Raw genomic sequence first — 14614 nt, 5'->3', positions numbered from 1 at the left:
CCTACGTCATAGGGCCCTGTAGTCCATACTGAGACAGGGACCTGGGCCATGTCGTCATCAAAATATTTGGGGCGGTTCCATGCTAGCATTATTCTCTGAGGCACTTCTCTTTTGATCATTCTCACCCAAAAGGTGAGGCTCACTTCAACTGTTGTCTCTCAAATATATCCTTGCTTATCAAACAGATTGTCAACAGTGACGTCAGTCAATCGGTATCCTTCTTCAATAGCGATTACTGTGCACCATTGTCGGCCCTCATCATCATAACCATTAATCAAAGCCATTTCCCCTTGTACTGCAGCTGTGTGTATCACCAAGGGAAATACTTGTCCTTTTTCCTCATGCATATGTATTCTTGGCCTGAATACAAATTAATCTGGAGTCCTCATGATTTTGTCTGTAAGGCCTGGGAGCCCTGCCATTAGCACACATATTCCATACGCAAATATTTCAGGCTCTAATGGTACAGCCCTCATGGTTGTGTGTCCTGCGTATGCTCCAATCATTTTGCATTCGTTTGAATAGTGCATTCCTGGAGTTGAACATATTACCCCCTCCTCTGTGAACGAGATTGCCATACTGAACTTTGTCATTAGATCCCGACCCAAAATGTTTACTGGGGTTTGTTGTGAATGTAATAGAGGCACATTAATTTCACATTCTCATATAGAGACTGGAAGTGTGTTTGTAAAGGGAACACAACTTGTAGCTCCTGTGAAACTCTGAGTATTTATGGCATTACCGGACAAGGAAACATTGCCTTCCCATGTACACAAACTAGTTGCACCTATGTCATCGAGGAAGGAATATTCTTTATCCCCTATAAAAACATACACCCTTGCTTCCCGTTGAGGGTCTGGTGTCACTTATAGGATAGAACACATCAGGGTCCCCAGTGAGCTGTCCTAGTCCATATATAGGTTTGGCCCACCTCGTGCTGATGGATTTCCCCCATTGCCAGTGTTACCCCTCATTCCAGGGTTTGCAGCCTGTCCTGTACTCACTGTCTGTGACAGTTGTATCAGTGACTGTTGGGACTGTCCTTGTGGAAAACTCATTACATTTTGAGGTTGTGGGCTTTGCTGAGCTCCTGGTGTTTGCTGTTGCACCGTGTGATTCTGTGCAACTCACTGCTGTACAAACGCAGGTGGATTCACCATGCCTGTTCCTGTTCCTTGGCCGTTCTGCATCATGCCTTGATTTCTACATGTGTGCGCTAAATGCTCTGTCATCCCACACAACCAACATACTGGCAGTGGTCGGATCAATCACCCATTTCAAATATCTTGATTCCCATGTTGCATATTTTGAAAACCTCCTTGATTGTTGTGGAAACCTCCCTGATTACTCTGCCATCCTCTTCCTCTAAATCCTCTTCTCCTGGGGTAAAACCCTGTACTGCCCTGATTATTCTGCTGTGGAATATTGACTTGTGGCATGTTCGTTTCAGATGTGCTGGTTATCATTGCTCCTTCAAGAACATATTTTGACAATTTCTTCTGCCCTAATTTTGAATCTTCACCCTTTCGTGCAGCTTCCTTTATGCAATTCTTTTCTTGCAGCAGTCTGCAATAGTGTGCGATTGTCAACTGTATTTCTGACCATGGTTTGGCCTTGATTCCCACCAATTTCTTAAGCTGTTTCTGCACTGGTTCTGGTAGCCCTTGGCACAATATATGATAGAACACTGGTATAGATTTCCCCCAAGATTCACGAGTATCGAGTACCCACACGTCTTGAAAATTCTGTATATAAAGTAATAGATCTTATGACTCCTTTATTTTACATGTGATGAGAGCTCCCATGTCGGAAGTATCAGGGTATAGCACTCGTATTGCTTTCCATAACGCGGCTCTGCAATTGTTAAATGGAGCTCCTTCATGCACGGTATTAACTGTGGTCACGCCATGGTAACCTGCCCATGTCCACACATCGTCTGCTCTCTCACCAAGTATGGCAATTAAGAGACCCTTGATATCCCCTGTAGCTAACGTGTTCCCTCCCGTCATTATTTCTAGCTCGTGTATCCATTTTCCGGCTCCCGATGTGAATATTTGAAGCTTGTTTTTCAAGTTTTCTCGATCCATGTGTGGCCATGGAATATACTGTGGTCTTGCTCCACCTTTCTCAAGCAATGGAAATTGGAACGCGTAGTCCTCTCCCTCCTCTCTCATTGCTCTTCTGTCTATTGCAGGCGTAATATTCCTGCATCGCCGTCTACCAGACAATGATTTAAATCGGCTTGTGTAGGGTGTGGCGACACCCCCCTCTGACCGTGAGATACTTCTTCGTGCCGATCTGACTGTGTAGTAAATTGGGATGCCCTTGGTGTAGATCCCCTACAGTCTAACCATCTTATCCCTTATCCCTCATATGACTCTCTTTTTGTGTCTTCTTTCCTTCTCTGTCTCTTCACGCTCCTCTCTTTCATTGTCAGACATTGTCTGCAACCAACTTGTGCAACTTCTTGCATCCTCCTTGCTCCTTCTTATTTTTAATCTATCTAGGGAAAGTTCTCTATTCTCACTGCTTTGGGAGACATCATCACTGTCATAAAGCTGAGTGCTCTCCAGGCGCTCGTTTTCCCCCCTCCCCTTGGGGTACTTGTTCTAGCCCATTTCATCAAATATCCTCTCAATCATTTCTCCGATGCTTCTGGTATCAAAGTCATCCTCAATATTTGTTCTAGATGTGCCTGGTACTGAATCATACTCAGAAAATAATTCTTCTATGTCCTCCCAGTCTACTACTGGCTCAGGCTTTTTAATCTCTCTTTTCAGATATTCAAGATCATGTGCTTTCTGTCTTTGTTTACATTCTTTATCATCAACTCTATGCACTTCCTCACTTCCTCTCTGACCCTATCTTCCTGCTTTGACTTTTCGTCCCTATGTTCAGTAGTCCTTTGGACCTCCTCATCCCTTCTTCTCTTTATTCTTTTGTCTCTAATCCTTTATTCTTCCTCTAACCTTTGCTGCTCCTGTCTGTCTTGTTCAGTGGCTGCTTTCTGTTTGCGATCACGTTGCCTGTCTTGCTCTTCGCGATATAACTGTTCTCGCCTCTGCCTATCTCTTTTCTTTATTCTTTCATCTCTCAATCCTTTTTCTTTTTCCCTATCTTTCCACTGTACATCATATAACTTCTCCTTTTGTTTAGCGTCATCAATGCCCTTGCCGTCAAGTTGCAATAAAATCTGCCCTCCTATCCATTCGTCCTGTGCGAGTGCTATCTCATCAGTTCTTTTTCCTTCTCGCTCCTTGTTGAGAGATGTACTTGCCTGTGTCTGGTCTCTTCTCTCGTCATCGTGTCTCTCCTTGTCCCTCAGGACTTTGGAGGTGATATCTCTATCTTTATCTGGATTTTCGTCACTACTTTGCGTAGGTGACTCATATGCTGGGTTGCTTTACCCTGTGGCTGCTTTCAATTCTCTCAGCGGGTATAACCCTTCGTCCTTACCGTTCTCAATGTTTGGTTCAGAGGGGGCAGGTGGCGCTGTGGGCGTCTCACCCTCCTCTGTGCATACATTAAGTATCCAGTCTGATGGCGGTTCCTCTTCCTTGTCTTGTTGATAGATTTTCCACAATTCTAGACTAGCTAAGCGTTTGTCTAACTTTTTGCCCATGTATGTAGCGTGCGAGTATGTCGTCATATGTTGCAAAACTGCTTTAGATAAGGACCCACCCTGTGGCCATGGCATAAACATTTTGTGGGCGGTTCCTTTAACCCATTCTGCACTGTATTTCTTCAGCTTAGGTGCATGTTTCGGCAACTGTGTGCACATGTGTGCCAATGGAGTTATGTCATCCATGCTTAAATCTGTTCCCTTTCCCTTATATATACAACTGGTCAATGTTTTACATGACTTGAACAATTCCAACAATATGAGCGAGCATCAATCACTGCAAGCTCCAATCCCGATTCTTCCACAAAATGTTATCTCTTCTATTTTACTCAATAACCATTAGGTTACTTTCTACAACCTGCCAAATATCCAATCGCACAGTTTTTATGCTAGTTCCTCGTAGGAAAATTTCTGTCCTATGACGTCACAACAATCAACACATAAGACAAACGTTAACAGACTAGACGAACTCCAGCTGGTCACATGTATTTCTGCCTCTAAAATTACCCAGACATGGGGCCTCATTACGACCCTGGTGCTAATGGGTTAACGGCGCTGTAAAAGGCTGCGGCGCCGTTAACCCATTAGCGCCTAATTACGAGGTCCCTTTGTGGGACCCGACTTCAACGGCTGATCTAGACCAGCCGTTAAAGTAGGGACCCGCAAAGGGACCTTCGCGGTAAGTATGGTACCGCAATTTGCGGTACCGTACTTAGCGCCTTTGCCATTCCCATTATGCCCTATGGGGCAAAAATGGGAATGGGGAAGGGCCATGGGGAAATACTGCCCCGCCAACCTTGTAATGGGGTGCTATTTCCCCATTTCACCATGGTGGACACGTTACGATACCGGCACCAACCATGGTGCTAATAGCGCCATCGTTTAGCGCCAGTATCGTAATGAGGGTCATGGAGTTTAAACTTATACCTTTCACGGCACCTTTAATCGCTTTGGTGGCCTATTCGTTCCCCTTTATTTGGGACTCTGGATACAAGTTTCTTCTAGCTACTTGTATAAAAAGCGTAGGAACAAGGCAGATCCTCTATCTTCTCGGGTGTTCTCCACGGGACCCTCTCTCTTCTCGGATGTCCTCCCCGGTATATCTTCCCTACTTAATTATTCTTGAGTCATCATTCCCTTCCCCATATATATATATATATAAACATTCTTCTCTACTTCTGACTGCATTTTATTTTTCCCTCCTCCCTCCGTTACCTTTTCCCTCACTTGCTCTAAGGCATGCACTTTTTGCCAAAGCATTAGTCTTTTTCACTCACTGTTCGCATGTTTCCTCTGTGGATCCTCGGGATCACCACCTTTGTCACCGCCTTCTCCAGCTTTTCTCCCGCTCAGCTGCCCATAGGAGTGGGAAGGGGTTATGTGGGTAATACGGGTCCCTTCAGACCTTGTTCTAAAGATTTTTATTTTTATTCTACCACTGTCTACGGGGAGCTTCACAGTCTACTCAGCCAAATGGCAAAGGACTTATGATATTGCCGAGGACCTAGAGTTACTTTATGTCGACAGTCAATGGTGTCTTTGTCTAATCGATAATCGATAACCATCATTTTCTGCTACCAAGTGTGCTCCGAGACGCCCAACCGGCCCATAGAGCCGGGGTGTGCTCCGAAGCACTTTAAGACAAGATAGCGGCACCCGTGAGATGGATGGAGTGCAGATTCATTACTCCAACACCAATCAATAATGACAACTCAACGGTTTGGCAAAGGGAGTCCGTTTAATGACAAGTACAAAAAACGGGGAGTTATGAATATCAGCAATGGTGCGATCTTCCTTCTCGCTTCAACTCCTACGAACTTCATAAAAATGATAGCATTTATACTGAAAACTCATCATCATCGACATGTAACACTAAAAAGTTGCAATGCAATTCTATTGGTTAGGAAAAGGTAACTTTACTATAGGTACTATATCTGTATATGGCAACGGAGTGAGGGGATTGGGAAAACACTGTCAGGTGGGCATCTAAGCATTTCCTTCAAAAATGATTACTGCAGACGTCACTACAAGTACGACGTACCATTGGTTCTACTTAACTATAGGACCCTAGATTACTTGGGCCACTGTGATTGGGTTGGCACCAATCCCATGCATACTTTTTCACTTTGCTTAGCAGCACGTAGAATGGTCGGCCAGGTGCAGGGTGCCCCTCAACTCACCCGGCCTTCCTTCAATCAATCATCACTTTAGTGGCTATGTGTCAATTATTTCGCTGTGGTTGGCCTCGAGACTGCATCTTCTGCCTAGATATCTTCTCCTGGCTCACAGCCATGAGTAGGTGTGGAGGTCTTGCTTCTGTTCGTTCGGCTGGTCACGTGATTCAGACACTGTGGATTTGCCTTTCCTTCAACAATTTGTGTATTTGATTTTATGTTCACCCACCACCTGCTATCGCCTTCTCATCTTGCCCCTTCAAAGCAGTATATTCTGGTCCTTGCTTCAGTTAATTGTAGCTACTGCTCGTTCATTTTGATGAATACAACGTTGGTTCCCTAGGCACAAGTTGCCTCTGCTGAGTTTTGTTTCTGAGGCCCAGCTCCTGATGTCGTTGAATGCAAAAACCTTTCTCAAACGGCCTTAGAAATTATTGTTGATTCTGCTTTTTGTGCAAAGTGGAAGTATACTTCATATAAAGTGCTTTATTTGAGGTAGATATGTATGTGGTGCTTGCCGCATTATCCCTGTTTGTTTGTTTGTTTGTTTATTTATAGGGCGCCAGAAAACCCTTGGGTAGCTGGGCGCACAGAATAACAAGCATGCTTAGAATTTGGTAACAGGTTGCATATTACAGGTTGTTGGTAACATAAATTGTATACAGTAATTACATTATGTACATTCTATACATGTATAAATCCCTCTACTAAGCATAGCAAGCTGCACGATTCTCTTAGCTTTCTTGTGGTTCAAAGCATATCTACACGTGTAAACTGGAAAAATATCTTTGCCTTGCTTACAGCTTAAATCTCTTTCATTTGACATCACCTTCACACTCTAAGTTCACGATATCCTTATGCATGGCCTTTCGTCTCTTTATGTCATTCTCTGGTCGTCATTTCTTCTATAGGTGAGTCAGTCCAGGTTCTCGTGACGTCACCATTCGTCTTCCATTAGGACCTTTTTGGTTTCTTCAGTGACTGTACTTAGGCGATCTTGAGTTCGTCTCATGTGTTGATATGGCTTTCTCAATGGGTGCCTTACTGTGCATGGCTTCCTCGGTACTGGTACTTCAATAGGCATTGTTCTTCTGATAGGTACTGGACAGAGCCCCACTGTGGCTTTGCTGATCATACATCACATATCTCGGTGTGAAAGTTCCTGGTACTTTAAAATGGATGTTTGGAGTGCGTGCTGCATTTGGGACCTCCTCTGCAGATCTCATCAGGAAAAGGACTGAAAGTGTGGTTCAGTAGAATAAGAATGGCTGGGTATGGAGGAAGAATCGAGGAAGAATCGAGGAAGAATCGAGAAGGCTTGTCTGGCTTGTCTGGCCCAGTGTCAAAGGGTGAAGCAGCCAAGAATCTGGTTATCTATCATGGAAAGATACAATGAACGTGAGAGCCGAGGCGATCTCCTGTTAAGGTACAGCGAAACGCCAATGAGTACCAAACTGTATTCACTTTAATAGTATTAAATGAGAAGACGGAGCTCAAAACTTAGTCTCCTGTCACATGGTCGAGATGGAAATAGACTTGGGCATACTATGCCGAGAAGATAAAGGTATGCTCACACTCCCTTCCATTTCCAGGAGCAGTGATACTCGCAAGGCCAAGTTCAAAGACTATTGTATTGGCAGACAGCTTGAGTGATGATGGATGATGGGCTCATTGGGTGGGGAGGCATGGTCAAGTCCAACCCCCAGCTCTTGAAGTACCAGCTTGCGGGCTGCTAGTCAGTGGAATATTCCAGAAGGGTATGATATGATATGATATGATTGTTTATTTATATTGCGCCTATACACAAAGTGTTTCAAAGCGCTCCAAGGCAAGGGAGGGAACAAGGGAAAATCAATGACATTCTTACAGGCCTTGAACAGTAAGGATGTGAAATTAACTATCGTACTCGGCCTGACGACATTTCAGATAGTGCAAGTGCTAAGACATAGATAAGGAAGGAAGGGGGAGAGTGGGAAGGAAATGGAAACAGAGAGGCGACTACCGTACTAGGCCTGACGACATTTCTGGTAGAGCCGGAGAAAAACAAAAGGTGAGGGAGAGGGGTGCAGAAAGGGAGGGGAGGAACAAAACCAGCGACTATCATACTAGGCCTGACAACGTTTCAGATAGTGCTGGAGGGAGGAGGGGGGAACAGCAAGGGGATGGGGGAGCGACAGACGCGGTTGCTATCATACTAGGTCCAGGGACAATTCTGATACAGTAAGTGAAGAGAAGAAAGTAAGGGGAGGAGGGGAGGAGATAGGAAAAGAGAGAAAGGAAGAGGAGGAGAGAACAGAGAGTAAGCAGTCAAAAAGAGTGGAGAAGCAAGAGGGGGGAGCAAATACAATTGCAGAAGTCAGTAGTAACACATAATGTTGCAGGCCAGGATACAAGATGAAGATGGGAACAGCATGATTCAGGGCCACCATGAGTACAAGATTCAAAGGAAGTCCAGCATGAGAGTTGAGAAAGGGTGACGCACCGTGAACCAATGAAGTCCATAAAAGTAAAATACAGCATTGGCTACAAGATGGTGATGGTGAAACCAGAACAAGCGTGCCAACCAATTGTAGAGGGACACGTATCCAAGAGACCTATAGTTTGAGACCCAATGAAACGTTGGGAAATTTATGACACTGAAGATGACTTGCACTAGGGGTGGGCATAGTTGTCCACCTGACTGTAGAGACCCAATCACAATTCCATCCCCCATATCTAGATGTTCCCCGTTGTTCTACAACAATCCCGCTTATGTTGCTTATTTTGCCATGTAGTGTGATGTCAGTGATGATGGGTTTTTTGTATAAAAAGTGCATTTTTTATGTAAATCGCTGAGAGATATGCTATGAGATGTCTGTTGATGTCCGGTGTACTCCCTGTTTTAGATAATTGTTAATAAAAACAGCAAACTATTTGGCAACTTCCTGAGTCGGTCTTATCATTGATGTTTGATTAACTTCTGCATTCCCATCCATCCCATAGAGTGCTACCTTGTTTAAAAGGACCCACCGGTTCATAGGATTTGATTACTCATACATCCACATCCCATGTTTTGTACCGGATTTGCTGTTTATATTTAAGCAATAAACCCCAATGAGCAGCGTAATTACTGGGCCAGGTAAAGCATTACCTGTCTCGGAATTGTCCTGGAGGGCTTTCTTGCTATTACTATCCCGGCACATTGTACCAGGATACTACTAGTGTTTTTTCATAAGTTGTGAAACAGCATGTTTGCTGTTTCTGAACTTGAAATAAATCTGCAAAGGATGTTCACTATGGATCAAAGAGAAGGGAACTGCACACAGTCTTTTTTCTCTTTCCATCGTGGCTATTGCTGCATCAGGGATGCGCCGGGAACACTAGTGGTCCCAGTACCAACCAGGGACAAGGGAGCGCCCGGCAAGTGGCACAGGGGTGGGGGAAGCTAAATATGCGGAAAAGGGGGGAGGGGCAAGGGGACGAGGGGCAACACAAGGGTGTCCTTACCTCTGTGACAGTGGTGGAAGATGGCAGCCTCCAACTCTGAGGAGGCTTGGAGCGGGGGTTTTAACATGTGATAAAACGCCCATTCTGAGCATCCTGAGTGGCTGAGAGTTCACAACCACACCACCACTGTGTACTAATTAAGTAAATGTGTGAACGGACAATGTGACAAAGGTTTCTTGTTCAAATCTTTGGGGCTGCCATCCTGAAAGAGGTTGGTGAACCTCTAATGCAGCTAGGTTTTAGCACTGACTCTGCACTAGTGGCACATAATAGGCCCAAATACATGTATAATGATTTGTGGTGGAGCACACGGAGCTCGGTCAGTGAAATAGGGTAACTTCTGTAGTCTTCTGAAGCTTCTTAACATGAGCTTTATTACACGTTACAACAAGCTGTTAAGCATAGAACCACTTGATCCCATCACCCAGGCTCAACTCACATCAACAGGCACTGGGCAGAACCCTAACGTACACTCACACACTAACATTACATTTTAGCACTCTAAGATTCTCTCAGCTCATGCACAGCCTGACAAGCACTATACAACACATCTCCTTCCCTTACAACAAACACACACACAACAACACATCAAAACACATCTCCCTTTCATACGGATACACAACATATACATTCTCACACCAAACATTGCACCTTTGGAGAGAGTGTGCTGTCTTTAAAAAACTTATGGGGTTGACCCCACTTTATCACCTGGAAGTCACTATCCCACCATTGATAGAGGGTAGCAGGCACGACCTCCCCATCACACTTGTTAGCGCCGTGTCCTCTCACTCTACCTTTGGGAAACTTCTACTCCCACAACTGATGGATGGTTCCAGGCATGACCTACCATCACCACGTTTTCCAGGCATGACCCTCTTTTTCCGTTAGGGAACACTCCCTTACTACTGGATGGCAACAGGCACAACCTCACCATCACAAATTGTTCGAGGCGTGGCCTCTCAGAGTGCATTTGGGAAACTACTACTTCCCAAAACTGATAGATGGTTGTAGGTGTGACCTCACCATCCTTTTTCAAGGCATGACCTCACCAACACAACCTTTTCTTCCCGAGGTATGACCTCCCCTTTAACCACTAAGGAAAACTCCCTCTTGTAAAGGATGGCAGCCAGAGTGACTTCCCCATTACCACTACTTCAGGGTATGAACCCCCCCTATTGACCACTAAGAACTAATCTGGTCCCCAGTGTCTCTTTTTGGGTTAGACACGACCTCAACATTCCTATTTGCGGGTGCACGACTTTCCCTATTTGCTGACATAACTACACTAATCACTCTTTATATTTGGTACAGTCACAGTCACTCACTCTTATATTGTACTTCGCAGACACAATCACTCACTCTCATAGTGTACTTTTACCAAAGATAACTTACATGTCGCAATTTTCAAAAATTTTTATTTGGTTTTGCTAGGACCAAACACAACATGCATAGTGTGGAGTTACAAAATCGCTAAAAGTCTTTGTTGTTTCTTAGAACATAACCCTGCAAATCCTCAAAATTGTTATTCATAATGCACTCACTCAGACATACAATATTACTCTCACTATACAACAGTCAGTTTTGACCAAGAAAGCAGAGAAAGTCAAAGACTTCTTACCGTGTTTCTTAAAGAGCGTGGTGTCCACGATGGCCTTCATAGACTGCAGCTTCTGTTTCAACAGGCGTTGTGGCAGAAGGTTCCCAATGAAGTTGCGTAACAGTTTGCTAGACGAGCAACCCAGAGAAGAACAAATGACTTACCCCTGGTAATGTTCTTTCTACTGGATGCTCCTCCCCCGGATTCCTCATCTTAGATATTAATTCTCCAGATGTTGAGCTCTCTGACACTTTTTTCCAGCAGTGGGCATCATGCACGCGGTCATCGATGGCAGCTGAGTCATGGGGCTCATTACGAGTCCGGCGGTAACCCTGCCGGTGTTACCGGTGGGCTGCTGCCGGACTCGTAATATTTTACTCGACTTCCCGGTGCCACCAGAAGATTACAACTCTGGCGGCCCGGGAATTCAGTCGCCGGGAAAATGAAAGTCCCTATATAGGAGTGGGGACTCGGAAGCGCTGGCACCATTGTTAACGTTGCCAGTGCTTCAGTGAGAAGTCTGCCTACCATGGCCGCTGCACCCGGCAGGGTAAAATCTGATGAACACAGCGGCCACGGCAGGCAGACTAAGAGTTTGCCGATCCGGAATAAAGGGTGCCAGTGAGCTTATCAGCAGTCTTGTTTCTGGACCGGCAAACCCAACAGGAGGTCATTTCTCTTAGTAAATAGATGTGACATTGATGCAGGTTTAAATAGCGGCTCGGCGCCCCGTGACATCGGTTATCATTATTTCCCACTGCGCAACTGGGTTAGGGATTTTGAGACGAAAAAGGTTTTTAAGAAGAGTCATTGCGTGATTGATTAGAGACCTCTGTAACCGCGGGGTGGGCTGAGAGGGCGATAAGGAATCTGTAGGAGGAACATCCAGTAGAAAGAACATTACCAAGGGTAAGTAATGTGTTCTTCTAATGGATTGTGTCCTCGCACGGATCCCTCATGTTAGATAGACTCCCATAGCAGTAAGACCGTTGCAGATGACTGAGGAGCACCTCCTCAGTGATTATGTCACCGTTTGTTGGGGGAAAGCCTGCCTAAACAGGACTTATTTGCGGATAGTCTGTCTAGGCAGTAGTGTTTTGCAAACAGGTGTTTGGAGGACCACGTTGAGGCCTGACAGATATCCTTTATAGGTAACCCCTCTTTGGAGAGCAGAGAAAGCTGCCACAGCTGTAATGGAATGTGCCCTGAAGCCTTCAGGGATATCCTTGCCTGCTCTGGTGTAGCATTCAGATGCACAAAGCACTAGATGGTTTGCTTTGTTATTCCTTTACCCGTTTTTGGGACGGTATATCCAATAAACAGCTGGTCTTCCAGCCTGAATTGTCTTGTTCTGGTGTTGTAAAAACTCTACTGGGGTCAAACCTCTGCAGTCTTTCTTCATCCTTAGATGGATGAGGAGAAGGATAGAAGGCTGGCAGTCAGTTTATCTGCATCAGGTGAAACTCCGATGCGACCTTGGAAGGAACGAAGGGTGCACTCTAGGAGTCATCTTGTCGTTGGAAATGACGGTAAAAGGTGATTTACAGGACATGACCTGAAATTCACTTTCCCTCTGAGATGAGTGAACGGTGAGCAAAAATATCGTCTTCCAAGATATTAGCCTCAGAGGACACAAAACGTAATGGCTCAAATTGGGAAGCCATAAGAAAAGTTAATCCCATGCCGGTACCATGAAAGGTGTTGGTGGGAAAATGTTAGTCATGTCTTTTAATAATGCAACAACCAGGAGGATCAAGAAGTATGACCCTTGTTCTGGCATGTGCTTGAAAATAGAAATAGCTGCTTAATAGCCCCTGATGGTGGCGGCCTGAAGGGCCTGTCTTGCCAAATAAAGGAGGAAGGAGAATACTCGAGGTCTCACATATGAAAGGATCCACACCCTATGCTCTGCAATAGCTTCAGCATTTCTTCCAATGGCAGAAGTATAGGGCTTTAGTAGCTGGCCTTCTGGCTTAAAGCATCACCTCCATCACGTATTCTGGAAGGTCTCAATCCCTTTACCATAGCCTTTCAGAAACCAAGCATGCAGGTTCAGAGTGTGTATGCTCGGGTGAAGAACCAGCCCCCTCTCCTGAGATAGAAAGTTTGGCCTCCAGAGAAATTGATGTGGAGATGGCCCTGTTAAGAAGGTCCAAGTAACATGTTCTCCTGGCCCAGTCTGGGGCAATTAGGATCGTGGTCATTTCGTACCTCTTCAACCTCCTGATTACTTGAGGGATGATGGAATCAGTGGAAACACATAAAAGGGCTAGAACTTCCAGTCCACCACCAATGCGTCCTCCAGTGCTCCTTCTGGGGACCTTCCCTGGAGGGAGAAGATCTGTAGATGAACTTCCTTACACAACTCCCAGTCTTGGGAGACCGAACCTTGCCTGCTCAGAGCGTCCGCCATCTTCTCCCCTTTCTCAGCTAGGTGAATTGCCATAAGGAAGATCCTGTTCTGTAATGCCCAGAAGCAGAGCTGTATCGCCTTTCTGCATAGGGAGAGAGACCCTACACCACCTGTCCTGTTGATGCAGTGCATGGCCACTGCTTTGTCCATGTGCTCGGGACAGTCTTCCCCTGTATGATCGTCCTTAATGCCAACATGTCTATGTCACGTTTTGTGACCGCCGGGGACCACCTCCCACTCACTGTCAGCTCATTCAGTGAGCGCCCCAGCTTTTCAGAGATGGAATAATAAATTATTATTATTATTATTATTATTATTATTATTATTATTATTATTATTATTATTATTATTATTATTATTATCTGTCACCATGATCCACTCTGGTCACGGTTGCCAAAATGGTTCACCCGCCATCACGTTCTCTGTTCAACACAGGAGATACTACGCAATTCTGTTCAGGACTTGAATCAAGTCCATCATACTGCCAGAGAACCGCAACCACTTAGATATAAGGGCCCATGGGAGCCATCACATTCTCAGTCGAGCTTTCAGCACCAGAAAAATGCAGGATGCCATGAGGCAGAGGAACCATAGGAAGACTAGGGCTGGCCGGTATTGGGCGTTCTGGAATTTAGTTACAATCTGCAGGATTTGTAGGACCCTTTACTCAAGAGCGAAAAAAAGCCTTGCCCCAGCGAGAACCAAGGACTGCTACAATGTACTGCAGCGTTTGCGAAGATGTCAGCTGAGACTTCTTTAAATTGAAGGAGAAGCCCAGCTTGTGGAAGAGATGGCAGGTGAAATTGAGATGATCCAGACTTTAGTCGGAGACAGTGCCCTAATTAATCAACTGTCCCCATAGGAAAATACGTGAAAATACATGAATCCCCCCTTTCCTGAGAGTGGTTGCCACCACCGCCAACAGCTAGGTAAAACCCCGAGGGTGGGGGTAAGCCTCAAAGGTAGAACTCGAAACTGGTAGTGAGTGTTGCCTATGAAGAACCTCAGGTACTTCCTGTGCCTTTGATTGATTTGCACATGGAAGTAAGCATCCGGAAAGTCAAATGACCCACACCATCCAATCCAGATTTTCTAGGGCCTGGAGGATCATCAAAAGTGTTACCATCTTGAATTTGTCTATCTTGAGGAGCTTGTTCGAGCACCTCAGATGCAAGAAAAGTGGCAGTCCTCTGTCTTTCTTTGGTACCAACAAATGGTGGCGGTACCACCCTCTGTTCCTTGCCTGAGTAGGTACCAACTCTCCAAAAGAGAGGGAACCTCATGCATGAGCAGTGGGTCTGGAAAAGTGGGTGGGCTGACCA

General features: G+C 45.2%; 1 protein-coding gene across 1 annotated transcript in view; it reads right to left on the bottom strand.

Moving 5' to 3' along the window:
- Positions 1-14614, bottom strand: part of LOC138516908 (dedicator of cytokinesis protein 2-like) — a 2920848-nt gene that overhangs the window by 2032461 nt on the left and 873773 nt on the right. Inside the window, exon 25 of the mRNA XM_069632364.1 lies at positions 10901-11007. Within this exon, the coding sequence (XP_069488465.1) occupies positions 10901-11007 (107 nt within the window). The remainder of the gene's footprint in view (positions 1-10900; positions 11008-14614) is intronic.

This window comes from Ambystoma mexicanum, chromosome 6q (genome assembly GCF_040938575.1).
Source record: "Ambystoma mexicanum isolate Mex_15411 chromosome 6q, UKY_AmexF1_1, whole genome shotgun sequence".
Classification (NCBI taxonomy): domain Eukaryota; kingdom Metazoa; phylum Chordata; class Amphibia; order Caudata; family Ambystomatidae; genus Ambystoma; species Ambystoma mexicanum.
This window is presented reverse-complemented; position numbering and strand designations above follow the sequence as displayed.